The following is a 15,603-nucleotide window of genomic DNA, read 5'->3' on the forward strand; positions in this document are numbered from 1 at the left end:
GGCTGAATCTTGCTGTTGCAAGTCCCTTTATGTTCAACAGAAGCTGCAAAAATGGAACAGTTTCAAGGACTAGATCTATACACTTAATTTTGCTGCTGACTTCAGTTATGCATGTCCTATGCTTGCTTACAAGCCTTGCAAGCTTGTAATTTTTTCCAGCTGGAAAAGCAAAGGTTGCAAGAGCAGTTTTGCCTGTGTGTCTTCCCACAAGCTCTCAGATATCTATCAGAGGAATTAAACAAAAAATTAAATTTTGCAAATCCATCTCTTAAAAATGAATTTGTAATTGGTGAGTCACTGAGTTTCCCTTTTTCACTTCAATTGAGATTGATTAGAGTTCTATCTAATTGTTCATGGTTTCTGGATAAAATGGATACTCTGTCAAAGAACACAAATATGCCATTTTGAAATGTGTCATCTGAATAAAAGCTGAAGAAGTATCATTGGATACTGTGGATGAAGCACGAGAGTTTTGCCTCATTTAATGTTTGGGATTGCTCATGGGCTATGTATTATGCATCTCAAATGGAGGTGACACAGAATTGTCAGTAATTTTGATTCTGGGCATTATGATTTTTATCCCTTATGCAGTATTTTTTGTGCTCTTCAAGGAACGGTACTGGCTGATCCATTGATTTCAGAAAAAACCATAAAATGGGAAGAAAATATGTCAGCCTACTCAAGAAGTGGACCTATTGACTTCCTTCTTCTGTTTACTTGGTGCCTATCTAAAGGCCAGCTTCATTAGGTCCTAGGTCCTACACTGGAAGGGGCAGTGAACACCAGATACTTATTCATACTGTCAGTTTTGATAGATTTTGCAAAGTTTTCCCCTCATCTCTTCCTTCTGTGATTCCCACATAAACACTAACTGCACTCACATAAGCATGGACATGCAGGTGACCAGATCCAGTTCCTCCTCTGGTTGATTGGTCTTGCGGGTCAATAGTGAAATACATGCATGCCCTCACTCACATATCCTGCATGTATGTTCACATTTGCAGCCCTTTTCAGGTCACGTACAATCACTTTCCACACTCTGTTCACTGAACCTAGCCCTGGGTCAGATCCTAGACAGCAGCCTGCAATCGTGAGGCTTTTGATCATTCTTGTTGCCCTTGCTGCCCATTTTTGACATGAAAGTGTGAGAGCAGCCAACGGTGTTCAAGTGACAAGAACAACTTGAACTTACACACTGATAAAATAACATTGCTATCAGTAAAGCAATATTGAGCTGGCATTTGTTAGGGCAAAACATCAATGATTTAAAAAGTTTTTAAGAGTTGACATTGTACCCCTGGTTTAGGAGTGCATTACAAACATTCTCACTAATTTTCAACATGTGAATAAAAACCTCTCATCTCTACAGTAGGGCACAATAAAAGTACTAAGGTGTTTAATGCATTTAAGTACCACTGAAGCCAATGTGAGTCACAGAGGCACTAAAAGCACATGCTTGCTAAACTGCAGCTTTCTGACTAAGCTTCTGTCCTCTATCAGGCATGCGTATTTTCAGTCACAGAGATAATTTCAATATATTTGGGGCTGGCCAGCAGTTTTCATTGACCTACGTAAGTAAACAGAAAAATAACTCTCAATATGGAAGTATAGTATTCTTAAAAAAACCCCTAGTAATTATTCTTAGTAAGACTGTACATATGCCCGTCACTCTGAGACCTCTGCTTCCCAGGATTGTTTAAGAGCAATTGGTGCTATGTTTTGTCATATGATTGATTGCAAAAAAATGAGTAATAGAAACATTTCTGCCTCAGTATGCCCTTATTTTGCACTAATTGTCCTTTATTTACTATAACTATTAAGCCAAGTCATAAAGCAGTATCCAAGCTGGAAAACTGGCATCCAATGATACATAACATGCTTAACAAAACAAGTAAGCATTGGTGTACGGAACCGTATTTTGTTCTGCCAGCGTTCCAACCTGCTTGCTTCCCACTCGTTTCATGGGTGTGGCCTAAAAAAGCTGAAATGCTTCTCCTTTTTTTTATTAAGATCATGTCACTGAAAACAAGTGCTTTGATTACATTTAGGAAAATGTCTATTTAACTCTATCAAGGAACTGCTGAAAGGTTGGCATGGTTCAGTGACTGAAAATATGTGACTACTTGAGTGTAGCCTAGGAGCAGAAGTTCATATAGCACTTCCCCTTTTATTTTGCTGGTTTGATGCGATCTAATTTACATCTCCAGAAGAAAAAGCTCTATAGCTCCACACAGTGTTTATTTACAAAGGTCAAAGCTCTAAACAGGCCATAGGATACTTAATTAGAAATTCTTGTAAATGTGGGTAAAGTCAAACAACTCTCGGTAATTTTTCTAATGCACTCTTCTTTAATGGGTTTATTTCCCTAATAGGTTATTTAATATCTGTGAGGTCCACCTGAGACTATAACTGACAGTATTCTTGTGTGTGTGTATTACCAGCTTGTCCTGATCTTGCAGCTTTCGCCCCTTTCAATCTTCTGTTGATGTGCAAGCTGCTGCATGACAAACAACTTGGAATCTGTTTCCTTGACTAATTTACTCACATAACAGTTCAGTGAGGCACATATTATTAGCAAGATTTTTAACAACAAAGACTTAGGCGACTTCCTAGACACCACACAGATGCCCCTGCATAGTGTCAGAGCAGAAGTTAGAACTCTTGGCATTTAATTGTCCTCACTGCTCTGAGCCTCCTGATTGGAAAACATACTCTGTTTGATGTGCAGGTGACAGGCATGAAGAAGAGCAATTTACTCATCAATACAGTAATGAAAAGGCTCTGCTTTATGACGATGATACCCTTGCATTGAATGGGTTACCATTTAATCAGTGATGATTTGGGAAGAGCAATCAGTTTTAATTTACTAAGAGATAAATGCTCTGCAAGTGGATGATAATTTTAAGTTTGCAATAGAGCATTAACAAATACAAAACCAAAACAAAACCAGAGTTTGAACATAATTTATTTTACATTGCACTTGAACAGAAAACAGCTCCAAAACATGATGCCTTCTCTGACAGTGTCAATTTCAGTTTTACCTGCACCTGTATTTTAGGGATGTTGGGACGGCTCTATGTCAGTATCAGTTTGGCTGAATCTGACACAAGGCACTTATAAAAAAGCTGATTTTTCTTCAGTGTAGTCACTGATCACAAAAAACTAAAACATGATCACCTGTTTCTTTAAGACACAGTCAGGTCAGCATAGTCAGAGACAAGCTCCTAAGAGGAAGAGAGATGGGAACTGGAATTCCAGTTGCCCAAGATGCTGAATGGTTGTAACACACAAACTGACAGGAAAACAAGCCTCTTGAAACAAGTGTGTAATTTTTTGCATAGCACTTTGTGGATGTTCACTTGCTGCACTCTGTGTTTGCTTCCAAGTATCTTGGGAATAAATTCCAAAGTTCAGATGATGAACTGCTAGCAAAAAATTAAGAAGAAATAGCTGAACCAGTATAAATAAATAATCAAAATAGACTGGAGTTGCTACAGCTCTCTTTGCTTACCAAATAAAAGCCTGCAGAGAGCATTGCTAGGGCTATAGGCATCTTAATACCCTGTCAGTGATTACTTAATATGCATCTCAGTCCAGACAAGTGCCTACAATGAAGAGACACAGAAGAAAAAATTAAAGTTAATATCAACTAATCATATACAAGAAAATCCTTCTGTTTTCTTCTTTTCTTTCACCTTGTCCCTTGTATCTTGCTTAAGAAGGTGCTTGCAAATGTGTTTTGCATATTGACACCTGTAAGTCATGACCCTGCTTCTTGGATAGAGGTGGTGTCCCATGCTGCAGATGACGTCCAACAGCCTACCAGGTCAGATTCCCGCCTCCAACATGTGTGTTCTCCTTTACTGTTCACCTTCAGACTGAAAACATTCTTCTTGAAATTCAATAGCAGAGTCAGGGCATGATTTATTACAGGTAACACGTGTGGATAACACGTATCAATATAGCATATATAGCACTACAATTCAAGTGCACTTTTGTGAGTTTCAGATGATACAACACAGCAAATGTGCGCAGAATTCCAGAAACACCTCATAAAACCAATGATTTAAATGTATAACATATGACAAGTCTAGGTCATCCTATCTACCAATGCTTCCACAGACAAGAACTCCTATCTCTCCATCCATTTTGTCTGCAATTCCATATCCATGTTAATACACTGTAACTGCACTGTGTACCCTGTATTTCAGGTAGGGGGTGTTACCTGGTAAAAACACACAGCCATCACCCCATAAAAGCTTAATTCAATTCTTCCCATGCATGGCAGCTTGCATGGTTCTTTGGACAGTTTGTTTACAGTGATACAGCCTCTATTGATCAGAGGTGATCCAATCCAACTAAATGATCTGCAGTTCATAGTGTTGGTGCTTTCCTTAAGAGGCTGCATTTTCTGTTCCAGAATCTGAAAGAATAAACTTATTTCCTAAAGCCAAGTCTTTAAAAATGATCCATGATTCTGAACATTTCAGCTTCCTAGTATCAAATACCAACTACCTTCAAGGAATGCAATTCTCTAGACATATTCAGAAACCACAATGGCTTTTGGTAAAGTAATTGTCTTCACAAAGCAAATACTTCAGTGGCAGGCTACTCATGAAACTAAGAGCATATTCATCAGTCACTGAAACGCAAATAATGAAGTCTGAAAGAAGATAATGTATTTCTAAGGATATTTTCACTGACGTAGAAGAGGAATTTTTTAAAAAAATAACCCCCTACTGAATTTATAGCAATTATGAAAACCAAACTGAAATCGTCAGTGTTGTTTCTATACAGATTTTATTCCAAGGAACCCAAATCTTCTGCAAATGTTGTGGCAGCTATGTTAAATCTGATAGCCGATGGGTTTGGCACATGTATTTATTGATGCTGACAATGATTAATCCATTAAGTGAGATGAGTTGCTTTCAGAACTTCCAAATCTTTTTCCCCCTTAATATTTGACTTTATATATTGTGTATGGCTGTTAATGCATGGGTAAGAGCTCTGCTTTGATTTCCCTATTTTCTCAGAGAGAAGTAGACGTAAAAAGGTATTTTGGGACCAAATTTACTTTATTTCAAACCTAACTAAACCATAACTATGACCACATATTATTTCCACTTCAAAATTCACTAGCAAATTTAATATTCTACTTGCAAATTTTAGGTTTCGGTTCTTGAATGCTTGGTGAAAGCCACATCTGAATAATATACACATTTCTAAAATTCAGCAAAAAATGTGTCATTTGTTCAGTCCACCCACTGCAAAAAAACCCAACAAACATTATTACAAAACTTTATTGCAAAACACAGGAAACTGAGTTCTAACATTACTGGTTTATACTGCTGGTTAGTTACATAATATGTCTAGTGAGAAGCTGAAAATAGTACTGTGTGACTTGCATGAAATGACATTATCACTATAAAAAGGATGAAACTTATATGTTATCAAATGGTAAATGACATTGCCAAATGATTTTGTGATCATTTATGAATTTATGATTACTAGGAAAAATGGGTGCAATGTATCCAATTAATTTTATTACTTGCACTTTCTTTGCTCAGTTATTTATTCTATTCAACCATAGACAGGTATAAAAATAAAAACTAATTTGACAGAAAGTGATTAAAAATGTAACGATTAATCCAAAAGAACTGTACTGGTCTATTCCAGAATGATTGTTTTGTGTGGTATAATGATGGAGTCTAATAAATAAGTATTGTCCCAGTATTTCAGGTTATGACCTTACTTTACATAAGCACCTATTGCTGACTTTGATTTTGCAGTAACTATAATAAACTGTTCTTCCCCTTATTCCTAACAGTCTCTTCACAGGAATACTCTTTCCGACTCTCTTGGCTGAACTCAGAAAATGTCTCCAATAATCAGCGTGATTTTTCTCTGTGCTTTATTTTACTCACGGCTTTGCAGCTGAGTAATATCAGCATTTAATCCACTGTTTTCATCTTTTCTTAATTTCCTTTTAAAATACGTAAGATTTTGCTGTGGTCTTATAGCAAGTAACTTCCCTTTTACTGTTATGGTTTCTTTTTAAATTCTGATATTAATATATTGATATTTCTTTAGATTTGATCTTTAAGGATGTTAAAAACCATTACACCTCACTCTCTGAAATAATCCCTGTAGATGGTCTATAGGCAAATTAGTTCAACGTGGATCTATTCCCAATGAAAAAGCCAATTTTTGGTGGCTCAAAGAACAACTAATAAAACGGGGAATTAAAGTAACAGGCTAATCTGTGGCAATGTTCACATTTCAGCAGCAGAAATCTGCAAGGTAAAGGACTCATTTGTTCCACAGTTTTAAGAATTTCAGATGGCTTAATAAAGATATTTTGATGTACATAGCACAGATGCTCACACATTGTCACACACTTTCTGCAGCTTATATGACATAATGCCTGCATCTTAAAACAGCCTGACAAAAACTTTATGCCATTGACTACGACCACGTCTCACTAAAAGTTTTTCTGTAAGTTTTTTGGTGGTTTTTTTTTTTACCTTTTAGCTGTTGCTCGCAGTGATAACAGTGCGGGGAGGGGGTCTTTTTTTAAAATTTCACATACAAGGACTGACCCTTCATAATTATTCATGCAATCCCTGCAGATAGAACATTAGGTGAGAGCACGCTGCACAGCCTCAACGACAATTCATGGCAATAGCTGCAAATCAACAGCAGGAGTCTCACAATGCCAACTGTGCAGAATACTTACCCTCCTGCAACATTCTCATCCCAGATCTACTTTTGCCACGAGCAGTTTTCCCTCTTTCACTAGCTTGCTAATATCGAGATTTATATATTTGGGCTTATGATATTTCAATGTCTCTGGATGTTCCCACAGCTCTGCTCAAGCAGCTCTTCCTTTTCAGGACACAGCTATCCCACGAGTGCCGTTCCCAAAACAACACAACTGTCGCCGAGTAGACAGCTGCAAGCAAGTCTTATCTTCAGTTAGGTGAACTTGATGATAACTGACAACTGGACCTCTGTGCATAAAGGGCTTTCACAACTCTGTCAAGCTTTGTTATCTTAGTCCCACTGCTATATCCTGTAATTGCGCCTTGGTAGCCACTGCCAGATCTGCTCAAGAAACTTTTGTGAGCTTGGTCCTCTGCGTGCATTTCATTTCTACAAAACTTTTGCATCCCAGGGTATTCTGAGTTACACTCCCATACCACAACATGAAAAAAAAGTGCTTATGTTCATGTACTCAAGTACAAACAGCCTATGATTTTAAAAAAGTCTATAATCAAATTACCATTCCAGGTATCTAAATATGTTCTTGATTCAGCCCACAAAAATGTACCAAAATGACATAGTTTAGACACTAGTATCACTGGTGTGACAGTTTTGATAGTCATGCTTTTAACAAAACCCTGCACCATCATTATTTCTAATTTCAATTATGTGCCTCATGCTTCTCCACAGAGAAAGCAACAATCACAGCAATGCAAACATTACAAAGGATTCAGCCTCTTTACTTTTTGCACAGTGTAGTCAGAACAAAATCATACAATGTAGTTCTATTAACAGCGGTAGCTGTTTCCTTCATTAGTATTACTCTCAGCACACAACTCGGCATTGTTCCACAGGAACAGCATGAGCTAGAAGCGTGTTTGCCTCTTATACATACCTGTGTCAGGATGCTGCAGCATTAACTAAGGAAGCTACAAAGAAGCATGAAAGACACACAGGCCCCTTACTGTTTCATGGATTTGCTTTGAGAAATTTCTCTGTACTTTCAGCAAGTAAGATGAACTTGGAAAAGCATAATTAATACAAAAAGACGATTCTAAGTGTCATACCTATTCTTCAGGATTTATTTTGTGGCATTTATTTTGTAATGCGAGGAATATAAGGGAAGCTAATAAATGAGATGCTGCTACACTCCTGAATATTATTTCAACTTCCTGATTTAGAAGGCTGGCTATCAAAAAAGCAGGCCAAAATGGGTTCAGAAAAGAGACTATAGCGAGGAGGGTGTTTGTAGCAGAAGCACTGACTGGCATCTGACAGCAGGGAATTTGATGGTAATACATTTCCAAGTTGCCCACTTAAAAGTCTAAGGTATGCACTAGCTTGGTATTTTGATTCTTTACCACTTTTTGAGGTATATTATGGTTTTGCCTGGATTGTAACATATGCATCCCTATAAATCACTTTTTTTGCGTTTGTGTTCAGATGGAAATATTTCAGCTGGAACGTGGTATTCATAACAACAACCATTTAATAGCACAAAGACGCCAGGAGAGAGCAGGCTTCCGGTGTTGGGACAATGTTCTTCCATGGGAACTGGGTAATTTGCAAGCAGTGAGACCTGTTTCATGGCAGCCCAGTCCAGACGAACTCCTCTAACAAGCAGTGCTGGGGGACCGGTTCAAGTAAACTTCCGATTATTTCCACCAGCAGCTGTTTCTTTCCAACACAGGCACCGCCCTTGCAATGGTGTGGACATCTGCCTTTAGTTGTCCTCTATCTCCTTTTATTTTCCAATTACAAGAGGAGACTAACAAGCCTCACTCACTACATCTAAAGCAACAGCTGTAGTTTCTACCTTTCATCCTTCACACCACGTGGTCTCACTCTCAAAGTGTGAATAAATTAATTTTGGAAAATCATGGTAACAAGATTAAGGAGCAGGTCTTGGATGAAAAATAACCTAGAAAGAATAAAAGTTGCCTTTTTTTTTTAGATTAATCGGATCCCTGATCCAACTCAACCCTTGAGAGAAATGTTTGTGCCAGTGCCTGGCAGAGGCCTGACGCCACAACCACGGTGCCGCACCCGCACCGCACGAGCCGCCGCTCCCTACCGCTGTGCCCGCGTCCCCAAAACGCGGCCTCGGCGGCAACGTCCGCGCTGCCGACTCACAGCCCTTGTCGCCCGGAATCGTCCTCCCGCCCTACAGCGGCCTTCCCCGGCGCCCCTGGTGACCAAACCACTTCTGCATCTGGGCGCCAGAGGGACCTGCTCGGTGCAACGGCTCCGCCAAGCCCGAGCCTCCCCGGGCTGTGAGGCGTCAGCAGCCCGGCCGCCGGCGGCGGGAGCCGGCGCCTTACCCGAGCACGGCGCCCCCCAGCTGGCCTGGCCGGGGCGGTTTCCACCCCACCGCGGACACGTCCCGTGACGCGAGGCCGGCAGCGGGACCGCGCACGCCCCGGTCACCAACCGCCCAACGCTGTCACCAACCGCCACCCCCGCGCACCCCACCCGCACGCCCCCAGGGGCAGGCGATGCCGCTGCGCGCCTGCGCAGAACACCCTCCCGCGTCACTGCTCCTCCCTCGCGTCACTGCTCCCCTCCCCCTCCTGCGCATGCGCCCCCCAGCTCATTCCCGCCCCGCCTTCGACGCTGGGACGCGCCTGTTCGCCCGGAACCTTGACACGGAGTCTTTCTGGGCCGGGAGCCTCACACACCTCTGACGTCACTTCCGCGCGGTCCCACTGCCAGGGCCAATGAGCGCCTCCCTGCGCGGCCCCGCCCCGCCCTCCGCCTCTCTCCGCCCTCCCCCTCTCTCGGCCGCGGGGCCGCCGTCGCGCTCGGTGCCGCGGCGTTCGGGTGCCGGAGCGGAGCGGGAGGGAGATGGCGGCCGGGGCCTCGGCGGCGGCGACGACAGCGACACGGAGTGTGGGCGGGCGAGGCAGCCGCAGGAGGGAGGAACCGCCGCTGCAGCCGCCGCAGCTCCCGCGAGCCCGCTCGGAGCAGTGACCGGCCGCCTCCCCCGCCGCCTCCCCCAGGCCGCGACCCACTCGTCCCTCGCCCCTCCCCGGACTCTCCTCCCCCCGGCGGCTGCAGCGCTCCCTGCCCCCACGCCCGCGTGAGAGCACCGGCGGCAGCGGCGGTTGGGGCGACGGCCCGTTGCCCCCGGCGGCGAGGAGGCCTTGGCCGGACCCCTCCCGGACGGTGACGGTGAGCACAGGGGTCCCGCCGCTGTGCTGGGGATTATGCGTGGTCGGCACCGCGCCGCTGGTCAGAGCCCTTCGTCCGGAGGCCGTCGAGCAGGCAGCGAGCCCTCCTGCATCTCTCCTTCGGCTAATGTCCCCGCCGCCCCCCGCCTAGGCTAGAGTGAGCTGAGAGCCCGCTGCTCGGGAAGGGAAATCTACAGCCATGTATTTTCTCAGCGGCTGGCCCAAGAGACTGTTGTGTCCTCTGGAGTCCCTGGAGCAACCTCTTCACATCCAGACGGATCCCCAGAGAGCTTTCTTCGCGGTGTTATCCCCATCTCAGCTAAGCATCTGGTACTGCAGAGTGAGTATCCGACTTGTTAACCCTCAGACCCAGCTCTTCCAGCTGAAAAGCCCTCTCATCTGCAAAATATTTTATTTTCGTTCCTGTTCCAGAAAGGGTTGTGAAACTTGGCACCAGATCTTACAGAATACACCATCGTTTTTGAATCAGAGGAGTTAAGCCACGATGTTTACTGATAGCGATGTAGTGTTAAGAAAATATGTAAGATCAATGTTCCTGGAATTAACACCTGTTATTCCTGAAAATGAGACTTCAACTTTATTTTTCGCTTTGACGTTAAATAGCACATAAGCTTAAAAATATTTGTAGCAATGCTTTTTTTTTGCAAATATGCTTCATGTCTTCTGCCTTCATGTGTTGTGTGTTTTATATAAAAGAACATATGAACGTAAGAGATAGGAAACTTTTTAAACACAGGACAGACTATGACATTCTGTGTAACACAATGTAACACAGAAGTTTGCAAACTTTTCTTTTTGTGAAAAGTTTAAAAGCTTCGTGGTACTAAACAGAAGCATTGTCGTGGCTTTTCCGTGGAAGTTGCTTCTCTAGCAACATCCAGTTTGACACTATTGGAATAATTCACATTAAATGCCTTGCTATTAATTCACTTTGAATTAGCGTGGTAACAAAGATGCTGTTTGTTGGTTCAATTTATGCAGTCAGTGAAACAGTTGTGATATTGACTTTAAATTTTGATGGTGGATCCTTTTAAATGCTGCCTAGATTAGACCCTAAATCTGTCTATAAATATCTCCAACTCCAGATAATTTATAGAGTTCATCTCAGATTACAGGAGAAAACTAACAATCCAGTTTTAGAAAGACAATACTATAAGGTATCAAATGACAGTCATACCCTTAAAATCTTGTTATAATTTATGTGGAGATTTCATCACTTTAACTTATGTTGTGCTCTGCATGGCTGTTAATTATTTCTTGGGTGGGGTGCTGATGCTGGTTTTTTGTCCAATTAGGACATCCTAGCCCAGTAACTATGCTGTGTGAACATCCTCACATGGCCTCTGTTTTCTTAGGTTTGTGGCACATAGTATAGATAAAGTGTGCACTTTTCTAGCTTTTGCTAGTTTTTAAACTTACAGTTGTAGTCCATCAACAGAGCACAACTAAGCTGCTTTTCCAGAAAAAAAAAAAAAGAACGGGCTTGTAGAATGCTTCTCAAGATGTGCCCTGTTGTCTAGAAGGTAGTTTACTTTATGGTCTATTCCTGAGGACAATGTTCATTAACTTACATACTTGGACTTGTTTTGAAATATTAAATGTTGTGTAACTGGCCACAGACACAGCACTAAAAGGAACCACTCGATGCAGAATAGTTGAGCAAACTTACAAGTCATAACATTTTTAAAAATACATTTTAATTTAGTATGTAATGGGTGCTTTTGAGGAAGGTGCTGGCTTTGCCAGGCTTGGTCACTGACTGATGTTAGACTAAAAAGTGTGTTACAATCTCACTACTTCTGTGGGCACCCAGCTGTTAGCAAAATTCTGTAAGACAAAGCTTTCTGTTAAGGGCATTTTTAAAGATAATTTCTTGCATTTTTATGCATATAGCTTGGGGTTTGGGTGTTGCTATAGTGGTGTTTTTTTGGGGGGCAGAGGGGAAAGGGGCAGGGTTCGTGTGCGTGTTTTGGATTTTGTTTGGTTTTGAACGTTAAGCTTAAAATTGTATGTTGCACTTCTGTAAAACAAAAACTATTGCATTCTAGAAAATATTTTCATTTGTCAGAAGTATCTTCTTTGGAACAAGGCTAAATTCTGGTCAGGCTGAACTAATTCAATTTCTTGAAGTAGAAAAGCCTTCAGGCTAATGTTCTTGTTCAGACATTACTATCTCAACTATGTATGAAAGGTTTCATCTAAGAATGAGGTGATGAGATTGGTGAAGTTCTGGTTTGAATTTTTCCAGAATGGGGCACTTTGAAATACTGCCAGGTGTATGAATTTACATCAGTATGTGTATTTTTCAAGTAAGGTGGTAATGTTTAAAGTTCCTTTTCACCTGCCTTGTGCTAACAGCTAATGGAACTAAGGAAAGTTTATCCCGAAGTGTGGATTGTTTTCTGGTTTGGAAACAATAAATGTATGAAGATCAGAAACTGGGGTAAATGGTGTAGGTAAAAACAGATGGAATTCTGTTGGTGTTTTTGAGCCAAAAAGTTCTTGACTATTCTACACGTTATTTTGCAGGGAGAGACTGGATTGTAGATGGAAAGACCACTGATCATTGTGAATGTTTTTGATCATGCACAGTATCGGTGAAAGATTTTGAGCACGCACTCCCAATATGTGTATGTTATTATTGTTTTATGAATTCTATGCATGTGCTACTGTACTAGTATGCACATTATCAAGCATACACAACATAGACATTAAAAACTAGAATAGAATAGACTGTTTCAGTTGCAAGAGACCTAAAACAATCATATAGTCCAACTGGCTGACTAATTTAGGGCTGACCAAAAATTTAAACATGTTGTTAAGAGCATTGTCCAACTGCATCTTGAACACTGACAGGCTTGAGGCATCAAGCATGACCACCTCTCTGGGAGGCCTGTTCCAGTGTTTGAAAAGAAGAAAAAAATTAGATAAAGCTGAAATGAACACATTTTTAAAATTTTTACTTTATTAATGGTACAAAAAATATTCTCTTCTTGCATGCCAATGGAATATATTAAATGCATCCCACTCTGGAGGCTGCTGTTCAAAGTCTTTTTTTTTTTTTTTTTTAAACCAGAAGTAGTTCATGGTCTAGGTACCTCAGAAGCTTTCCTTGGCATTAAGGGCTAATGAAACAGTTTTCATTGATGATATTGGGAAGCTTGTTAGTGTTAAGTACTTGGATGCTTGAAATGAGAAACTTCAGTTCATGAAAGAAGCTTTCTGAAATGCTGAAATAAGGCAATTGATGTTTAATAGATTGACTTGGGAACTAAATGTGAGGTTTCACAAGGCAGCTGGGCAGTCCTAAATGTTGTGATCTTTCCTGCTTGCACCTGTATTTTAGTGTCTCTTAAGGTGGACTAGTGATGGTTTTTACAGAGTTGTTCATGCTGAACATATAGAAGCCTGGGGTTTTTTAGCTTATGAAGAGATCGAAGGAGCCTTATAGTTGGCTCATTGGAAGTGTTACTCCTCTAACAGTTGTAGCTTTTAATTTAAAATTGGTTTGGTTATGTCATGAAATAAGAGCTTGAGACAATACAGGGAATTCTACATATTCACCCATAGGGTTCTAGATATTAAGGGAAGATGTATGCAAACAAGGAAGGAGATGTGATAATCAGTGGAGTTCCCTTAGTAAGTATTGAAGGGTTAATTGTGTGCAACAAGAATAGGCTGGTATATGTTGTATAAACATGGTTCAGTGTTTCCTTTCTTTAATCTTAACCAATTTGTAACAATGACAGGAATAAGTACTGGCCTTCAATATTTAATGAAAACTGTAGGCTCTTGGACTATCTGCTATGACTCTGCTAGTCAAAACCAGTTTTGTAAGCTCTTTGAAGCCAAGAGTACCTTGCCCCAGCTACTAATTTTGAGGAGCGTTTCTTAAATACCCAGATGCTTATTAGCTTATGATTTGCATCTACTCTTGTTTTTAAACTTCCTGATTTTTTTTTTTATGATCTAATGTTGAATCAGATCACCCAAATGAACTACAACCTTACAGTAAAGCATGCATGTAGGAATCCTAGATTGTTAAATAATCTCTATTCATTTTCAATGCTGAATAAGTCTATGTTCAGACAGCTCTTACAAATCTTGTGTGCTTTTCAGTCTCTAGCTGTTGCAGTATTAAAATTGAGCTGGATACATGCTTTAAATCTAAGCATACACATTATTTAAACAAATAGGACAAAACAGGGGACTGTGCTTCTGTTACAGAAGTGATCTCCGCAACCTGGAATCTCGGCATGCTGTAGAAGGAATTACTTGTGACACCAGTGCTCATAGTTCATCCTTTTTATTAATAAATATATTTTTAAATATGCACTTGAGTTTGGAGTCTTTTTTATTACAGGTGGCCATTAGAAGAAAATAAGATATGTTTTCACCATGCCTTCTGGATTATACTTTCATTTCAGAACTGTAAGCAGAGTAACTTACTGAATTATTTTATGGCCTTTTCCTAGATAGGATTAAATACAATCTCAGTACAATTTCTTTGTGAAATGTGATTGCAAAATGGTCAACAGATGTCCTGATAAAGATGTAAGTGGTTGTGTATTGTGAACAATATGACACAGCATCAGTGCAGACTAAAAGGTCTTGCTTCTTGTGCTGTTTTTTCTTTAGTAATTTAACCCCTGAGATGCTAACCTCTTGCTGATACTCATCAGATGTTTGTCTCAGAAGGCCATTTATTTTTATACGTCAATAACAGTAACAATTGTGCTGTTGCTTCTTTATAAAGAAGTATTTGTGGTTACATAATTAAATAAATGAGAAGTACTTCTTAGACCGATGGATTTATCATGTGAAATGTAAAATTGTCCTGTGTAGGTCTTACCAGGCTTTCAGTGTCTCCTGTATTAATATAAAATGGATTAACCCTGAAAAATGTTTCACAATTACTTGTGTGCTGGTTTAACTGAAATTGAGTTAATTTTCTTCGTGCAGCTAGAATCTTTTATCCTTCATAGCTAGCACAGTCTTTAGTTTAGGTTTTCTATGAGAATAATGAGATAGCTCTCTCCTAGGGAAACAAGCAGTGTTAATGTTTTTCTTTTAGTGTCTAGTTGTGTTTTTGAGAATTTTGAAGAGAGTGTAAGACCTCACTGGCTGTTGCCAGGGAAGCCAAGGACTTTGGATGTCCAGCTGCAGGTGCAAATTGGTAGGAGGAGGGCACAGGCAGGACAGCACCTGGACTGACATCCAGGTTGATAAATGAAATATTCCTTACCATTAGTGTCATGCTTCATATATAATTAGAGTTGACTTTTCCAGCTAGTTAGTTCTGTTAGTTTGGGTTTTCCGTTTCGTTAGTTTGGTTCCATTCTGGTTCAGTTCAGTGTTAGTTTGTCCTTTTGCTGTTCTGCTGTTTTTCAGTTGGCCTTTGTGCGTTTCTGCCTGTTACATCTTTCCTCACTCTCTGGGATGAGCTGTTCAGGACCAGGGTGCTCTGAGACAGTCTGTTTGGCGTGACTGGAGTTTTGTGAAGGAGTATACTGAGCGTTTTTAATTTTGTTTGTGGTTTTGGTGTTTTGGTTTTGGTGTTTTGGTTTTGGTGTTTTGGTTTTGGTGTTTTGGTTGTTTTGGTTTTGTGGTTTTTTTGTGTTTTGTGGTTGTTTTGGTTTTGTGGGTTTTT

General features: G+C 40.7%; 1 protein-coding gene across 3 annotated transcripts in view; it reads left to right on the forward strand.

Annotated features, from left to right (window-relative positions):
- Nucleotides 1-9,539: 9,539 nt before the first annotated feature.
- Nucleotides 9,540-15,603, forward strand: part of RIC1 (RIC1 homolog, RAB6A GEF complex partner 1) — a 52,986-nt gene continuing 46,922 nt past the window's right edge. For all 3 annotated transcript variants that reach the window (XM_065656632.1, XM_065656634.1, XM_065656633.1), the window contains exon 1: nt 9,540-10,272. In XM_065656632.1, coding sequence (XP_065512704.1) covers nt 10,132-10,272 — 141 coding nt within the window. In that variant the 5' untranslated portion in view covers nt 9,540-10,131. The remainder of the gene's footprint in view (nt 10,273-15,603) is intronic.

Source organism: Caloenas nicobarica, chromosome Z (genome assembly GCF_036013445.1).
Source record: "Caloenas nicobarica isolate bCalNic1 chromosome Z, bCalNic1.hap1, whole genome shotgun sequence".
NCBI classification, from domain to species: domain Eukaryota; kingdom Metazoa; phylum Chordata; class Aves; order Columbiformes; family Columbidae; genus Caloenas; species Caloenas nicobarica.